The sequence below is a fragment of the Poeciliopsis prolifica genome, unplaced genomic scaffold (genome assembly GCF_027474105.1).
Source record: "Poeciliopsis prolifica strain line A6 unplaced genomic scaffold, Auburn_PproV2 SCAFFOLD019, whole genome shotgun sequence".
Lineage (NCBI taxonomy): Eukaryota > Metazoa > Chordata > Actinopteri > Cyprinodontiformes > Poeciliidae > Poeciliopsis > Poeciliopsis prolifica.
In genome coordinates, this window is record NW_026562394.1 from 8,254,630 (window position 1) to 8,273,803 (window position 19,174).

The 19,174-nt window shown below is 41.6% G+C and overlaps 1 protein-coding gene across 1 annotated transcript; it reads left to right on the plus strand.

Moving 5' to 3' along the window:
- Positions 1 to 2,905: 2,905 nt before the first annotated feature.
- ywhag1 (3-monooxygenase/tryptophan 5-monooxygenase activation protein, gamma polypeptide 1) lies at positions 2,906 to 17,208 on the plus strand. Its single transcript, XM_055043414.1, has 2 exons — positions 2,906 to 3,168; positions 15,029 to 17,208. The coding sequence occupies exons 1-2, from the start codon at positions 3,082 to 3,084 to the stop codon at positions 15,683 to 15,685; spliced, it is 744 nt and encodes a 247-aa protein (XP_054899389.1). The 5' UTR covers positions 2,906 to 3,081; the 3' UTR covers positions 15,686 to 17,208.
- Positions 17,209 to 19,174: the final 1,966 nt, after the last annotated feature.

Genomic DNA, 19,174 nt, shown 5'->3' on the forward strand with positions numbered 1-19,174 from the left:
CAAGTCTGGGCTACTCGTACTTTACAGTGGTTTCTAGTAAGACTGTTCTTCTGTGCTTGTCAGGCCACAACCACAACCTTCTTTTATTTTATTAGCATTTCAGGTGTTGGAACAACAAAAAGTAGAAGTGAATGGACAATGACTTGTGGTTATCCAAAGGTTCGTCCACACTGGGGAGAAATCTCAGCATGATGCTGCAGTCATCGCTGCACAACTTGTTTCTTGTGTTCGTGTGAAAAACTGCAGACAGGATTTCTTATAGTTTTCTGTTCATAATGGCCGCCTTCTTGCCAGTTGCAGAACGCATTGTTGATGGTTGCTAAGCCGAAACCCGTGAATCTCTGCAGCTCCTCTCCTTTACTTCACTGATCAATGTTCTGCTCGTCAGGTCTGCCCATTTTGTATCACGAACGTTTTTGGTAGATTTGCTGATGTACCAGTAATTTCTTCATCAATTAGATTATCGATTGAACCATTACTTGAGGTCTTCAAAGTTCAGGATATTTATCTATAACCTAACTCACCCAAGCATTCACAGCAAAGAGGGGCAGCCCCTGCTGCCACCCTGGGCAAACCCCTCAATCAGCCGCCCCTCTCAGAAGCTAGTCATTTCTTTTAGGGCGACAAATTTTACAGATAAAATCTTAAAATACTTTTTAAAAAAGTAAACATTTCTTGTAAATCAATCATGTTTTGCATCCATTTAAATTTACAGTACAACAGAATCACACTCGGATGAAAGCTATAAAAAAAATTAACCCTCCAGATGCTCAAAGAAAAAAAACTATCAGGAACCTGAATGCATGATTTGGTTTATTGTTTGAGAAGATACATTCATATGACAGCTGTTTTATGTTTGCCTTTAAGAAGAAAAGTGCCTCTCTAGTGCATTCAGCTTTATTATTTTAGTCCTCGTTGGCATCAGTTCAGGCTGTATAGAAATGCGTGCCACACTTTTAGATTATTGGTCTTAAAAAAATAGAAAAACTCCATAATGATTTTCCTCCAACTTCACAACTATGCATTACTTTACATTAGTCTGAAAAAAATGGTTTTTACCTGACAAGATCTAAAAATGTTCAAATTATATCAATGCTTTTGCAAGGCTTTAACTACCAGGAATTGAACAGTGCGCTGACCGGAAACTGATACGTACAGACACAAAGTGTCCAAGTCTAAAAAAACAATTTCAAGCTGGAGCCATCCAGGTGATTGTACGCATGGCAGCCATAATTTAGAGGCAAGCGGTCCTTCTACTTCAGAATCAGGTTCCCAACTTTGGGGGCCCTTCCTGTTGACAAGTCTGAGATGGAAATCTGAAATTATAAACACAGTTGGGAATCCACCTAGATATACTGGAGTTTTCCATTTGAAACTATGACTTCAGAGGCTTTTTGGGTTTGAGGCGTTTTTCAGCTTCGAACTTAGAAATTCCAACTTCTAGGTAAAAATGACAGACTATTAAAACGCAGCAGTTAGCAGGCAGTTTAAGTGTCTGAATATGTTATTAGCACAGCATTATTGCATCCCAATTATTGTAAACTGGGAACCCAGCTGACTGGTAAAGTTCTGCTAATGTGATTCTTGGCACAGTTCTTGTCCTGGCTTGAGATTACAGTACAGACTTTACTGCAACGTAACTTTGACAAGTTAATTCATTTTAAACTTTGTAGCTCACTCTGGGTTTCTAAAAAACCGCAGACACTTTTTTTTTTCCAGCTTGTGAAACAGGCACTACAATAAAACATTAATGATCAATTGTTACAAAAAAATTTTACACTTACTTTTGGATACACTTAAAATATCCAGTTTACAGCATTAAGTGTAGTTTAAACAAACCACACTCGCCGACAACTACAGCAGTTAAAAGTAAAATCTGAAGATTTCAGCCTAAGACTTAGGTGAACACTTTGAAATAAAGTGACTTTATTGTTCAAACTTTTCCACATTTTCCATGGATTTTTATGTGGAAGACCAGTGTAGTTTGAGTGAATAGTTATGCAAAAAAATTAGACATGCTTTAAAAACTATATATACTTTTCCACAAAAGTCCACAAGGTGTGACTACACTGATGCCCTTAAATGAAAGTTCAACTGTTTGCCTTTACAAGTCTCCTGGTTACTATACACTATGTGACTTAATCTCAGTAGAAATCCAGATGTTTTGTGAAGGCCTCAAAGGTTTGTTTGAGAACGTTGGGGAAAAAAAAAAACTGCGTCAAGGAACACAGCAGAGGTTACATGAAGGAGGGTGAGGAAGTCTAACACAGAGTTAGCATAGGCACCAATGATGGAGGACAAGCTTTTTTTCCTGTAAAAGTCATTTCTCAGCCATTTGCATATCGCTGTGAGTACACGAGGATGATTGACAGCAGTAACACCTTCCTCCTGGCTCTGATTGGTAGTTTTTGGTGAGGCGCATCCTCCATCCCCACACGGTAATAAAAGCTCAAGGAGGAAGGTCAGTCTTTTCACAGATTATCCGTCACGACATGGTGACGGTTTTAACAAATATGTACAAAAACAGATTTTAATAAAAGTTACATACAGCAACTTTTAGTGAAAAATGAAAAAATCAGAAGTATTCCTTTAAAATGGGGCTGATGTCATTATTCCTACCAGAGTAACACCTAATGCCCCATTTCTTTAAGAGGGTTTTAGGGATTTTTGACGTCATTAACTTTTTTTCATTCATTCATTTCACCATGAGTATTCATCTTCTCCCTCATATTGCAACAGGGGCGTTTATGAGACGAAACGAGGCTTTTACATTCCTATAACAGCAAAACGTGTTTATGCTGGTTGGTATGAACCCGAACTCTTTCGGGTTCGGGTTCGGCTGCCTGGGTCGTTACGTCACTCCGGGTGGACACGCCTTTTTGGGTGGCGACACGAGCCAGGGAAAGTGCTCGTGTAGGGGGAGGGGTGTCCCGTCGGCGCAGGCAACACAGACAGACAGACAGCAGGCAGCAGCTGCGGCGACAGCACCCGGCACCGTTGCACCGCGTCCAGACATCCGCGTTACAGCTCCCAGCGACGACCGAAACGCACGGCGGGCAAGCACCACAACCGGCCTCTAAGATGGTAGACCGCGAGCAATTGGTGCAGAAAGCCAGGCTGGCCGAGCAGGCGGAGCGGTATGACGATATGGCAGCTGCCATGAAGTCGGTAAGTAGCCCTCTCCGCCGTAATGACCTTTCTTCTCTCAGGCCCACTTTTGTGCGGCAATTACCGGACCACGTCCGAGCCTGGGCGTGTGTGTGTGTGTTTGTGTGTGCGCGCGCGCGCGTGCGTGTGTGAGTGAGAAAGCTGCGGGACTGAGCGGGGAACGCAGCCCCGCCGCACTCCGGTCTGGCGCGCGTTCGCCTTACCGCAGCAGCCAATCAAAATTGGTGTATGAAACATCTGATTGAAGAGCGCATTTATGAGAAAGACTTGCTGCAGAGAGCGGTAAATCACAGCTCAGATCAGGTCTGGGAACACATCATATTGAACGGGGCTATGAAGGCCCGTCCCTGTCCTCCACCCCACCTCACCCACTCCACCCTCTCTCTCTGCGTATCAGTGATCTGATCCGCTATAATGAGATCAAAAATCAGTGATTTACTGTAAATCTGCGGCTTTTTGTTGGCGCTGAGCTGCGATGGATTGTCGTTGTCTGAATGCGGACTGTTTGATCTTGGGGCGGTGCCTTTTCCAACAGGATCCTTCACACACACACACACCCGCACACACACACCCACACACGGCCAGGCTTGTGTGATTTAAGCGCACTGAAAGAGGAAAAAAAAATGCTCACATTAAGACATTCAAGTGATCCGATCGCTGTCTGTCCTAATATATGTAAAAATGTTTGTTGTTACACTGAAAGAAAACCAGAAGGATCCTGTCGAGAGATGTTGCAGGAGAGGGCGAGCTATAGGTGGTACCGCGATTTCACGATGATGTGACATAGTAGGATTCGCTGATGGTCGTGTTCCGGTTTCCACGCGACATAATGAGCCGTCCGTTTAGCTGGGAAAAGCCACCGTTGTCTTAGCTGCACGGGGTCGGGGCAATCCCTGGCCGCTGCGCATTTTGCGCATGGGGGGGGGGGTAAAAGGGGCAATGCAAGCTGAAGGTTGTTCGCAATCGATTTGCGCAGAACTCATAGGAACCTGTCAGACGTGGGTGTCGGTGGACCGACGCCTTTTTCGCCAGATTTATCTCAGTGCACGTCCCACCCCCCCCTCCTCTCCACCACCGATCATAAACGCTGTTTTTTTTTTTTCTTTTAAGGATGCTGTGCGGCAGCCGCATCCCTGCGTCCCGGACCTCCTCCTCCTCCAGCAGGTTCCCACACAGAGGCGTGCCGCAGCATCTGCCAGGATGCAGCAGCACAGGCCCGCCCGTAGTGCACCATTTCACATGCAGCTTTTTTATCCCAGCTGCACAAAGGCTGCTGCTCACTCGTATTTCCCCCCCACCTCAGCGTGTATGGACACTGAGTTCACATGGGAGTGGACAAAAATTAGGAAACTCTGTGCCAAAGCTCTTTAAAAAAAAAAAAAAAAAAGAAAAAGAAAAAAAAGAGTAATAGTTACAATAGAGTCCCCAGTCTTTATTTGTAGTGAGTGTAGATCATGTTGGAGTATCTAGAGATGGGAATCCTTCTCACCTTTACACCACGAGAGACTAATTCAGAAAACAAGACCACTTCAGATCAAAGAATGAACAAATGTCAGCTGAGGCTTAAAGAAGTCAGACATGAGCTGAGATTGGCAGAAGTCCATGTTGCTTATAGGACCGGCCTCTAGTGGTAGCCAGCAGGGACCCCAGCTCCACCCCTCCCCATTTATGCCGAGTCAGAGGGACAGAGCTGCCCCTGACCCAGCCAGTCGCTCTGCAGCACAGAGCAACGGGGCCTCGCCCATCACTTGAAGGGAATCCCTTGCCACTGCAGCCATGGCAAAAAGCCTCAGTGGTGAATGAACCAAATAACCAGGTTGGTGGAACATGCTGCACCCTCTGTGCTCTCTGAAGTACAAGGGATCAGGACCAAGCCCTACTAAAGTGGGTGAGGATGGGCTGATGTCAGGGCTGAATTTTAACCACTGGCTTTACAAGATCTGGGTGAATTAGATCTTGAGATTTTTTTTCCTGCATTGGTAATTGTTCTTGCCAACATTATTGGATTTGGAGGGTTGTTATTTCTTGCAGCATGCAGCAGTCAGTTTTAAAGTTAAAAGCTACTAATTCAGAAGGCACCCTTAAAGAAACAGCAAAAAAAGAGTAATGACTTTCATGTCTTACATACAGCAGATATTTATTTAGTAAAATAGTCCATTCTGTTTGTACCAAAAAGTTATTTTTTACCAGTTTGAACTCAAACTATAATGGCCATGAATCTGGTATTACAATTAGGAATAAACAGTCTGTAAAACTGGAACAATCTTGTCCACAGAGAATCAGTTCTAGATACGATTTTACCACAGAGAACAAAATGCTGTTCCCCCCTCCAGCCACATGTAAGTGATGGTTAGCATGGAGTGTGCACCCAAATTCTCCACGTGTTAGCTGTAGACGCGCCAAGACAACGAATATGCCAAACAACAAAATGCAAATGAAATCGTTTGTGTGGAATGACAACAAAGCTGAGCTAATAAACTAATAAACTACAAGACAACCATGTTTTGTACAACTATGACACATTTGGGGTTGTATGTCAGGTCAGTGGTTGCACTAATATGTCAGCGCTTTCATAAAAATGCCGTTGCTGCCGTCTTAGTTGACTCTGTTGACACAAGGCACAAATGGTTGAAAAACCTTCCGCTTCAGAAAACATTCCCACATGGGCCTATTTTGCTGCTAGCATTTAGCAGCGCAACCTTTAACAAATGCTTGCAACTAGAATTTGTGCAGCATTGGTGTGTCGGCTTTCCCAAATCTGAGCTCTGATTCAGACAGATTAGCTGTTCCGCTCCAAGAGGCTAAAGCTAACGTCCAAGACCAAAGTAAACCGCTGCTATCTTACAACGGTTCAAAGTCTAAAAGGCCAGAGGTTTATCAGAACACTATTTTACAAACGTTTACCATGTCGTCCTTTAAATTGCATCTTTCTCAGTATATTTCACACAGGAAGATCATTAATTGCCTCCTACTTTCATTTCCCACGTGAAATAATTACCGTCCTTTTTGTAGATAACCTTCCAGTACAAATGTGACAATGGTTACAGATGATTATTATATATCTGCAATGATTTGCTGTTTAATTATGTTGGTACTGCTTTGTCTTCGGTCCTATTGAGCTATCTACTAGCATAATAAGTTAGCTACAGCCACAAGGCAATAACTAATTTTAAGCTTTTGACAGAAACTCCCTTTAAATCCCACTTTTCGCTAATGAGATTTGGTTTTAAAATGTCAATGTATCACACAAATTATGAAAACATTAAGCCCTGAGATGCATTAATGACATGATTAACGACTACGATATAATCGGTATAATGACAACATGTGTTATACCTCATGTTAACCACACATCTGACTGTTTTTAGGCACATCCTGGTGCTGCTGTTTGTTATAGTTGTATTGTAGTGATGTGGGGATCAGGTTATCCTGACTGGTACAGATTTCATTTTCTATTTCAGGTCATACCTACAACTCCCAATTTTTTACAGATTTAGATCATTTTTTTCTAGAACTGAAACATGGTATTATTATTATTAAGCTTTGATAATTCAGTAAATTGATTACTGAAAAACTGGCCAGTTTTGATCTCTGATTTCTTGACTGGTGTAGCTCCGTTTCTGCAAATGCGACAAAATCCACTCTCCATTTCATTCCAGCCTTGTTGAGTCCATTTGACAGTTAATTTATATAAAAAGCTTTCAATGCTACAGTAGGCTAAGAAGCTATTACATCATACTACCCACATGGGCAAAGAGCAGCAGCCCTTCCATGCAACCAAAAAATAATCTTGTCAGAGTTTTAAAGGATTGTCTTCAAGTTGTGCTAAAAGGCTGTCCCTGTGTTTGCATCTTGTGGCCCCCTCTGTTCATTTAACGGCTCTTATCAGTTTCCTGTTATTGATCAGTAGTTGAATACATCACAAGTAGTCAAATCCAGCATAAAAACACAGTACATCTCGGCAGCTACCAGTGACAAGATTCTGTTTATCTGACAATTACCAGCCCCATCCCAGTATCCATCCAGTGTTTAACCAACAATGCTTGAACGCCGTCTTAATGCGCTGACTCCATTAGTTTGAATTTATGCTCACGCTCTCGCTCTCTCACACACACTGTGTTGGAGAGCTCTGTCTAAGAAAATGCATGTCCCAGATAGCCAGGACTTCCATCATACCTAATGAGCTACACGCATTCCTCTATGCAAGCTATTTTTTTTTCTCTGGTGCATTAGAAGATTTACTGAGCTGCATACATTATACAAACTGATATTTAATGTAAGATGAGCTCAGCATGTTGATTAGGTTTTAGATAAATACACCCATAGAGCGGCGCACAGTCAGGCATATTAAGGCCGTAAATCAAGGACAAATGTATGTTTTATTGATGCTTTCATTTGTTGCCACATATGAAATCAAACCGTCAGCATTTATAAATATAGCTCTGCAGCAGATGTGACTGATCTTCCCAAGTCAACACATATGTTGCAGATGCTAAAAATACGTCCTTCACAGCAAGCGGGTGTGAATGTTCAGCGTTGCTCAGCATTACAGTATAATCCATACAATAGGAGATGACATCAGCTCAGAGAGAACTGAGGGTCATGACCCTGTGGCGTTTTATTTTCACTCTTAATCCTAAAAGGTAGTAGCTATTTAACTTATATCCACTATAATGTCAAAACGTTTTTCCAGTGAATAAAAGTGTAGTTGACGTTAGCTTTACCCTGTTGTCATGTATAGATGATCACAACATGAAAACTATAAAACCAAAACATGTCACAAAATAAATATTAAATGGGAGATTCATTTCTTTTCACAGCTTTGGCTATCTTGATTTTCTCAGTATAAATGGCCTATAATTTCTCTGCACTGGTGCCTTGCAACACAGAAATCTCATTTGGTCTCTGATTGCTTAACTAGCTGGTAGTTAGTCTTATGAAATTTTCACAATTTCATTTCATCTTCTTTGCAGTATTTCCTTCTTCTTCTGATTCCATCCTTCAGTCTGACGGATGGATGTGCCAGACTTGGAGTTCCTCCTTGCAAGACAAAACTCCTAAATCTCAGTCTGGTTATAAAAACACCCAGTTTTGTCTCAGGAAGTTTCAGAGTGGCACAGGGATTAGTTTTGACTCATTGGTGAGTCACAAAGTACTATAAAAACACCCACTGTTTCCACCTACATACACACCATCATCAAGTTTATTTGACAAGACCTAATGTCTTTACTTCCATAGGAAGCAGCTTAGCAGCTGCTTATTTTCTCAAATTTTTTTCTTTCCTCATACACAAACTCAATCACCAGGAGATGGAGTGGAAATAATTGTGGAATCCTCAGGCTTTTTCCTGACACACCTACCCAAACCAATCACATGAGTAGTAACTATAAATATCCCACTCAATATATTTTCTTCATGCTCGTACATGGAAACTGAAGTGCATCTTTTAGGCACTTGGCCTGACAATTCAACACTCAATTGTCAGACAATAAATTTGCAGCAATCCGTTCTCCAGTGAGATTAGATGGTGACAGTAGATGATTGACTATGCAGCAATCGCTCATATTGATCAAGCTTGTGGATTAGAAAGAAATAATTTCCTTTAACAGAATGAACCACATTCTTTCTTGGCATCCTCAGCACCTTTCAAACACACAGAGCTGAACGTATGTGTAGAGGTGTGTTTGTGTTAAGTGGGTGTATGCGTGTGAATTTGCTACCTGGAGGTGCAAAGTTGTTTGGAAGGGTGAGAACAGTAGAAAGCCTGCACTAGTGAGCACCTAATATCAGCAAAGGACAGCTCTAGAAGGCAGCAGACAGACATAAGTTACAACCCAGAACAGCCATTTGCTCCATATAGAGATATGTTATCATTGAAGTCAAGGAGCAGCAACCTCCTGGGTCAAAGAGACACTGAATAAGAGAACTCGAGCGCCAAAACTATCTTGTACAGTCGCCCTCTTCCAGAAACCTGTCCCCATGCAAGGCACCAGCCCCTGTAATGGTAGCCAGAGGTCAGAAGGACCATGGGAGGGGGCACATTACCGCCCCATATGGTGAGCTAACGCCGGGGAGATCAATAGGGAGGGATCTCTACCAGAGCCCAGCTTTATCCCTGTGTCTTTCTCGACAGCTCCTGGAGGCGTAGGCCCCCAACAGGAATCCACCACTTCTAGATGGTCAGAGAATCGCCACGCCAAGGAAGTGCTCCACTTTAAAAAAAAAAAATCTTATAGATGATCTGAAACTCTTAATTTCTACCTTCAAAGCAACGCATGCAAAACAAAAAAACAGACATGAACGTAGCGTATAGCTGGGACACACACTCTCCAGCAAACAGGAACAAATATCTCGCCTCCCTCTATATCAGTCCAGAGGCCTACCAAGGCATCCTTCCTTTAATGAACAAGCCCTTTCTGTGTCTTATGGTTTTACTCAAACATTGGCTGTAATCACAGGAATAACTATCGTTGCATGTGGTATCATAGCAACAAGGAGCGAGAGAACGCTCGTCTTACCGCCAAGCTCTTTGTGGCCGATTCGGCTAACCCTATTCACGCCGTCCGTGACGTCAGGTCGTCCCTGGCGCCTTTGTGCTCTGCTGCTTGAAAAGGGGTTTGCAGAGAGGGTTGTCACATCAGGTTAGAGTAGAACAGGGTGCAGACCCAATTGAGCAGGAAAAAAAAAAGGGGAATGCATGGAACACAAAGAAGGGGGATCTGTGGGATTGTGGCACGCCTTCATTATGTGGAGAGAAATGTATTTAATGAAAATATAAGGAGCTATGCTTTTACTTACCCCACTTAGGCACTACAGGGTCATGCAGAGATTTGTCATAGAGGAAGCTATTGATTGTCCTGCCTGGCCTTTGTTTGCATTAGCATGCAGATGTTTGGAAGTTTGACTGGCCAGTTGGGATGAGTCACGGCAGACCAGGCGCGATTGATGATTTGCATGGGTGAACAGAGCTCTATTGTCATCCCCGCACCGCAGCTTCCGTTGGGGCCTTCTGCTTGCCCTGCAGCCCTCTGGAACAAAGGCAGCCATGTTTGTACTGATCAGTTGTTCAGGCATTGTTTCCCTGACCTCTGATTCTCCAGAGCTGACCCAAACCTACTGGTTACGTTTGCTGCAGGGAAAATAATCAATGGCTCTGACTGCATTTTGATGGGTTGAGGTAAAGGAGTGCTGATAAGGTGTTTTTGGTAGAACAAATGAAGAAGGTTGAGGAGGACTTTCCCCTTAGTGTTACGCAATATGTACCTTCTTATTGTTTGCATTTCCTCACACTTCATGAACAAAGGTCGGCATATTTACAACAGTTGTAATTTTTACAATGTCTTAAGAAATAAATAACAGTCTTTAGACAAACTAATATAACCCTCTAGAGCTCTGCACGTATCTCTGTCCGGCAGGCTTTGTAGAAGATTCTTGGAGCAACTTCTAAATGTCATTAAAATGACTTATTTTACCCAGTGTCTTCTCGCATATATTGACACAATTTTAGGGCTTTACGCTTACAAAGTAGTTTGTTTCTCTCCAACCTGGTTGGTCTTGTAATGGAGAATGAATGATCAATTCATTCTCCATTGTTTGCTTTGGCAGATTTAAAAAGGATTACTAGAAAAGATGCAACTAGAAATGACTAATGAGTGGTTTATAGCTAAAAGTAGTGACCAGGCAATCAAAAACTAAAAAAATCGGAACTTTTTCAAATTAGTAAATTAATCTTGTACCAGCCTTCAGTTCTGCATTCTTCTCAAAAATGAATCGAATCCCTCCAATTGTTCTGGCTTTCTCCTGCAAGTTATCTTCATCTGATACTCTAAACTGCTTTTATGATTGCATGTGTCTGTGGTTGACCGGTCATTGTCCATTTCTATACTGAAGTTTTGAGAACTGCTCCTCAAGTCGTTTTAGCTGCGGCTGTTTCGGAAGCAACACATAGTCATAAGTAGGATAAACAGATAAATGCAGCAAAAAACTTAAATGTAACATTTATTACTGTCACAGAAGGATGTCGGAGGTGTGTACCATTTTTGTTAGTGTTTAAAGACGGTTTGATTTTATCATCGACAAAAATGCATAGTCATGCAGCACTTCTTGTATTTATCATCACTGCACTTGATAAGTTTAAAATTTTCAATCATCATTGTAGTGATGATTGAAAACTTTTCCATCAATGCTTACAATAAAACATATTGGAATGGAATAATGTATGGGACTGTATTACAGATTATATATGTTCCTGCAATACAGCAAGAACATATCTCCGATTTACCATTCGATGTGTTCAGTTATAAAATCATTAATTTATTTTGCTGTAACACTGCAGTTAAAAGAGCTTTTCTACTGTGAAAACATCGCCAGGGATAATTCAGCCCTATAGATAAATGGATACATAGATCATTCTTTTAAAACAAATATTGGATTATAGACCTCTTACTTCCAGTTTTTTGGATGTGAAATTACAACTTTTGTCGTTCGTCAGATTCCCTTTAAACTTTTATTTGATCACTTAATTCTGCTTGGAGTCACAGGCAGCAGGATACATTTCAACCAAGGCCTGTAGGCGATAAGTGGGCCACAAGACGGGTACCCGGCCCCATCACAGAACCAGCATAGGAACAACTGTTAACGCCTACATTCACACCTAACCGTGATTTACAAGGCATGTTTGCGTTCTGAGGGAGGAAACCAGGACACTCAGAAAAAAACCCAGGCAATCTAATCCGATCTCCAACCTGTGCTCTGCCATCGCAACCTTTTGAACACTAGAGTAACTGAGTCGTATTCTCTAAAGAAAGTTTACTGGGTTTTTGAATTTTTAAGGAGGACTGGTTAAGTTGGATAAGTTGGAAAACTGTCCTGATCACCAGCTGGTTGGTGAAAAAAGTATACAAACAGAAATATGGGCTCACCATCTGGCAAGTATTATTACCATACAAAAGACAGAAATAGAGTTAATTAGAATGATGGTTCTGTGCTCTAAAACTGCAGAACTTTGACATGCATTATCCTCACAAATGTACATTTTTACATTCTGCTGTTGGCAAGTCAACATTTTGTTCGTCATCGATGGACTATTCCCCCGAGTCGTTTTCCAAAGTGTGCTCTTTTGTTTATTGGCTTGCTGTTGAAAAGGAGCGGTCATTGAAAGTTGCTCCTTTCTGCAATAAGGCAGACTTCTCCGGTTCCTTCATGTGACTGGAAAGACGGTGACCGAGTGGAAAAGGTTGCTTGTGGTTTCACCGTTCTCACTGCTCCCCACCCACCATGCTGCAGCCTTCACCGCATCATCATCATCATCATCATCTGCTCTCTCTGCAAGCAGCTTGTGGCCACTATCTCCTTCAGAGATAGAGAGGCTCTCAGAAACAAAGCAGGTTTTTGCAGTTACCATGGAAACTAGATTGCATCACAGCTTGCTCTTTGCTGCCCCACCTCACTCCCTTCCTCCCTCCTACAATTTAAGCACAACTCAGACCGACAGCTTCTTTATGCATCAAAAAGTTGACAGAAAAGCAGAGGTTGATGAAGGTAAAAGCTTTTTGTTCAGCAGATGAGGACATGATTAGTCACATCCGTTTGTATCAACAGTGACTGTTGTAGCTGATAGGGATTAACAGATGCTGCGAGTCTTTCACAGCTCCTGCTTCCTGAGAGACTCGTGCCCATAAAGTGTCATCGCTGATTCCAGTTGTTCACATCTTCTGTCAAACTCGAGGGCCGCTGTCCTGCAGTTCTTAGATGCGCCACAGGTACAAAACGCTGGAATGAAATGGCTTAATTACCTCCTCCTTGTGTAGTTAAAGTCTCCAGAGCCTTGCTAATGACCTAATTATTCTATTCGGGTGTGGCGCAGCAGAGGCACATCTAAAAGTTGCAGGACAGCGCTCCCGGAGGACTGGAGTTTGAGACCCCTGCTCTAGACAGACGCCACAGCTCCACCATGTGTTCTGCATGAGGATTTCTAAACCCCAAAACAAACAACGTGTGCGGGTTACTCCTCCTTTTTTTGTTGGTGAAATAGTAATAGTAATATAAAGCTTCTAATTTTCTAAGTTGGTCGATGTTGCACCACTCATGGAGACGTCACTTTGGAGTAGCTCTGATTCGTTAGTTCTGATTGGTTCATAGCCGTTATGATTGAGACACTGGATCATTTGCAAGGATTTTTGTTCTTAGTTTTTTTACTTTCAGAGCGTTGTGCAACTGTGGTAATAAGGTGTTGTTTTCACAACTGGGAGCAGCTGATTAGAATCTCAGAAGCTTAGATAACACCTGAACTATGACCCCGTATCCCATAGAAGTTGAAGAGGAGGGTCCACGGATGCAGAGCAAGACCAAAAAGTAGAGAGAAGCACCAAGCTTACGCCACCTCATCTATCAGCCAACTTTTTACAAGATTATAGATTTTTTTCACCTCTGCTTGTAATAAATCTGAGCTCTTTTACTTTTTAAAAATACATAACCACTTCCGATTCTTTAAACTTTTATTGTGAACAGTGAATGTTCTAGTTAAAGCAATGTGAGGACAAGTTTCATATGACTAAAATGGGAAGAAAAACACACTTTATGCTCAGAAAGGGTCTAGAATGATGCCTCTTCTGTTCATCCTCAAGGGGGTAAAAAGGCCGACCAGCAGCAAATAGCCAATCAGGTATTTCCATAAAGGATGATGTCAGATGCAGAGATTGATATCATGAGAATGATTTGGTCAAAACAATGTAGTTCATAATTGTGATGTGGAAGGGCAAAATATTTTTTTTTTCTTACAAATGAAAACCACACATACAAACATTCGCCCTAAAACAATATCTCAAACTTGAAAACAAACAAGGTGCCGTTCAACCCATTAATAGAGTCAAACACTTAAAAAGTTGGCCAATAAAAGCAATATTCAGAAAAGCATCCCAGAGGGCCGTGGTAGCTTTGGAGGAGCTGCAGAGAGTCTCACACTATTGTTAAAACAAAGTCCCATTTGTAGTTTGCCATTGAAACAATGCAAGGGGACTCAGCAAGCGTCTGGAAAGATGAGACCCATGTATCTTCTCATCCATCTGAGTCATGTCTCCTGCAACAAGCTCAAATCAAAGGCGACTGGACTTTCACTCACCTCTAGGTGTCAAAACATCTTCAGGAAAACTGAGAAAAAAATCTGGTTCCCTTTGATTTAAACCTGTAGAATGATGTGTGAGGAAGAGCTCAGTCTTTTTTAACTGGCATACAAAATATTGTTTTGTAGATTTAACAACCCAACATCACCCTGAACACACCATCCCTACAATTAAAGATGGTGGTCGCAACATGTGGATACGCTTCTTTGAAATAGACAGCAATTGGTTTAAATCCAAGCACATAATGTGAGAATAAGTAAAATACAGCAATTTGAATCACTGTTGGCTGAAGGACTAACTTTTTGTGTACAGATGACAACAGATTGGTTTAGTAATCACTCTAAAAAAAAATTCAGCACATGCTACAGATTTTTCACATAAAATATCCACTAAATTCCTTATTTTCATGCATGTTTTAATCGGTTTCCAATATTGTATAAAAAGCCTTTATACTTTTTTTTTGCCTAAAATGCAACATAGAAGTTATTTAGTGAATTGGGTAAAACCTTATCAAACAAAGGTGTAAAATGTATATTTTGTATAGTTTTGGCTTAATTACGGCTCTGAATATTTTTTGTTAGCAAATGCTTTTTTTTTTATTTGTACACTGCAATTAAAAATTGATCGATTGCTTCAATAATTGATTCATCACAATTATTTCAGCTCTGTTACAGATATGTTTTTGTCACGTTACTCAACAAAGGTTAACGTCTACATGTTTGTCGCGCTTTCCCTTTCAGGTCACAGAGCTGAACGAACCGCTCTCCAACGAGGAGAGGAACCTCCTGTCCGTGGCCTACAAGAACGTGGTCGGGGCAAGACGCTCGTCCTGGCGCGTCATCTCCAGCATCGAGCAGAAGACGTCGGCCGACGGCAACGAGAAGAAGATCGAGATGGTGCGGGCATACCGGGAAAAGATCGAGAAGGAGCTGGAGACGGTCTGCCAGGACGTGCTCAACCTCCTCGACAACTTCCTGATCAAGAACTGCAACGAGACGCAGCACGAGAGCAAAGTCTTCTACCTGAAGATGAAGGGCGACTACTACCGCTACCTGGCCGAGGTCGCCACGGGCGAGAAGAGGGCCGCGGTGGTGGAGTCCTCCGAGAAGTCCTACAGCGAGGCCCACGAGATCAGCAAGGAGCACATGCAGCCCACCCACCCCATCCGCCTGGGCCTGGCCCTCAACTACTCCGTCTTCTACTACGAGATCCAGAACGCCCCGGAGCAGGCGTGCCACCTGGCCAAGACCGCCTTCGACGACGCCATCGCCGAGCTGGACACCCTCAACGAGGACTCCTACAAAGACTCCACTCTCATCATGCAGCTGCTTCGAGACAACTTGACGCTGTGGACGAGCGACCAGCAGGACGATGAGGGAGGCGAGGGCAACAACTAAAGAGTCCAAAACCTCATTCTGCCAAATCAACACAAGACGCGCGCTCACAAATGACGACAAAAATAGTAATTGTTAAAAAGTTCTTAATTTAAACAAAAAACAACAAAAAACAAAACAAAAAAAGACGGGAGGGCGGGGGAACGTCGGCTACCATTTTAGCCGATGGTACCGACGTGGTTGCTGTTCTTTATTTTTCCACAATTAAAAGCGAAAAGATCGTAGGAGGGAAGACGTGTTTAGTTTGAGAAATACGCTATGATTAGTTAAAAATAAAAAAGAGAGAGAGAGAAACACCCAAGAATGAAACTCCCTTCACCACAGCCTCTGCAGCATTTGCTAGAGTACCGACTTGGGTCACAAAGAGGTTCGTCGTCCATCGAGGTGTGAATAACCGTCATACTCACAACCGCCAGAGACTGACTTATCATGCAAATGAAGCGGAGCTGTTTTAATGTATTCGAGCGAGAGGGAGGAGCATTCAGAAATTCACTCCTCGATGCTTGGGCAGCAAGAAAAATAAATAAATCGCGCAAACCTTGAATGTCATGGCCTTGCTTAGTGAGAGAGAGATGGCGAGTGATAGTGAGTGAGAGAGTCGACGGGTTCTGGGGAGGAACGCGGCCTCGTTAGGGATGTTGGAGTTCGTGGTGTAACGTCAAAGAAAACATCTTTAGTTGCACCGCGTCCACGGTGGTTGAGTGAAAAGCAGGTTATTTCTGCGGTTGAAGACGTAGAAAAAAAAAAGGGTTTTTTGTTTGTTTGCTTTGTGTCAGGTATGTGTCCAGCTCAGTCACATGGTCAGTCATACTGTAACTAAAACTGCAAACTTATACAGTAAAAAAAAAAAAAAAAAAAAAACATAGTGCAGCTTGTCCCTCTCATGTGCTGATGTGCTTTCTTAAATAAACGACCCGTTTTTGGACACCTAACTCTTATTGTCAGTATTGTCATTACTGTAACATCTTCGATTGGCTCCTTGTGTTTGTGGGGAAGCAATTTGATCCAGATGAGCAAATCGAGAGAACACTGACTGAAATGTCCGTCTGCAGGTAACGCTGTCTTTTCCACGAATCGACAGGATCTCTGAACCACAGACCTAAATAACGAACTAATTTGTGAGCAGAGCACACGCATTGTTAAAGCGGAAGCTGTACGAGCAGATTTGAGGTTTGTGGATTAACTTTGTTTTCCGTTTCTTCTTGGTCAAGAAAATGCACTTGCCTACTATACTGTCTCTTCAGTGTGAGATGATAACCGCTCCAATATTCTCCATAAGAAACAATATTGTGCATGCTGGTGATGTATTTATACAGTAGCTTCGATTTATTAACTTATACTGTAGATGTTATGTATTCATATGAACATGGAATTATTAGACATTAATCAGATTCTTTTCTATTTATTTCTTTTTGTTGCTATTGTTAGCTACACCTTCTTTTAATCTGTGTTTTCTTTACTCCATTCGCTGAAGTGCGCTATACCAAAACAGTGATTGTTAACAATAAATTGATCTGTTATGGACATCGCTATGGTGACATGCATTTCTTGGTAAAAAGGGGGAATAATAGTTATTACTTAGATTCCTTTCAGAGTATATTTTCAGCTATTAATGTGTATTATGGACTGGCAGGTTGTTGTAAATGATGATGGGGCAGATGTTGGTAGCACCCTGCATCCACGATGCATCCAGAAGTATTTGCAGTAGAAATTCAGAAATAATAGTTTTGGTTCATAAATAAAAATATGCTTCAGATTTAATGTGACATACAGAGCAAAACACTAAAGTTGCTTGTAATTTCACTCATAAAAGGAAGAAACTATTTCTTGGAACTCACCCAAAAGTGCAAAACTACGACCGTTTCGATCAGTGACAGCTTTTAAAATGGAGGATATGACTCACCACCCAGAGCTGTATGGGCCAGAGGGGCAGCACAAGTTTAGGCAGTTGCACCCAGAATGAACTTTTGATTGCATATTTGCATTACCAGTCAGTGGAGAGTGGGAGGCTCCCCTGTGTTGTACACACTGAAAGGAAGCATATTTAGCTGTAGCTGCAGATTTGCAGCTTTCTGATCTGCTCTAAACCAAGGAGTTGTTTTCATCTTATTTTACAGTGGAGTCCAAACTGCATCTGGTTTTTGTTCTGAATAAACCCGAGCCAGAAAACCTGTGTCCACCAATGTGTTTCCAGTGTGTATACTGTATTCTACCAGAATATTAGTAGAATATTGGTACATTCTACCAATATTTTATTCAAAAACAGTCAAACTCACCAAACCAGCTTGACTGGTAGTTTTGTATGATTGTTGCACAGCAGATTATAAATCTTCCTTTTATTTACAAAAACTCTTTGCATTACCTTTATTTTCTCCTACAGTTTACTTATAATAAATCTTTTAAAAAACAACAACAACAACCACATACATACTTGCGAGGATTGTAATCAATTCAATAACATAAAATTATTGAACGCAGTCATGTGTTTTGGGGTGACTTTGTCCTTTTACTCAGTCAATTTGGTTTATTCTTCCTGTTCCGAAGTTTTGTCTGATTTTATTGACACCAATTTTGGTCCATAGAAGACAAAAATTCCATTAGAGAATCCACAAAAGTGCACATTTTGTAGTCCTGTCAGGATTCCTTTTAACAGGAAGCATTTTTATTGAACGGTGACATTTTGTGAGCAGTTAAAATCACTGTGGAAGAACAAAAATAAAATGAAAGCCAAACATCTTAACTGACGCCGAAAGGTTTGTTCAGCTACTTCATTTTTCAACTGACAGTGCAGACCATTGATAGATTTTCCCCAAATCTAAACATCGGAGCAGATAATTCAACTTCCTCTAAGGAGAAATAAACATCTTATTAAACCTGGAAGTACTTCCCTGGAATAAACAGAAGACTGTCAGTCAAGAACCGCAATTTGGCACATCAACTTTTCCTCTCAGCAGGGGAGTGGTGATTATTTTAAAGGGCTGGTGGACATTAATTGGTCGCAGGGTGATCAACCCGAGCTGCTGCCCCGGAGAATGAACCAGACACCACCTGCTTTTAATCATTACAACTGCACGGGGTTGCAGATATCACACTTTTAGTTTGGCTATTTGTACAATAAATTTTTTTTTAAATCTAATTTTAAGGTCGTGGCGTGATTTGTCGAGGTTCGGCGTAGTAAATGGTGATATTTGTGAAAAATACGACGATAAAACTATAATCAAATTGTCACAATTTGAACATTCAATCAGCTTGTCTGTATACACCAAGATTACTTTAAGATTACTAAAATTACTACTATAAGAGTGCAATGACAACTTCTCCAGCACAAAAAAATGATAAATAAAATTAAGGTTTTGAAATGGCCTAGTCAAATCCTGGGTTCAAATTATACTGAAATGGTGCCTTGAATTGGCTTTTTCTACATAAAATGGCTGAAATAAATGAATTGTGAAAAGAAGTGTGGCCTGATATTCCTCTACAGATCGATGGCAG

Excerpts from the sequence above, each read along its gene's own strand:
- ywhag1 (XM_055043414.1), top strand. The coding sequence starts at position 3,082 with ATGGTAGACCGCGAGCAATTGGTGCAGAAAGCCAGGCTGGCCGAGCAG. Across the intron at positions 3,169-15,028 it reads TGGCAGCTGCCATGAAGTCG|GTCACAGAGCTGAACGAACC; the intron begins GTAAGTAGCCCT and ends TTTCCCTTTCAG.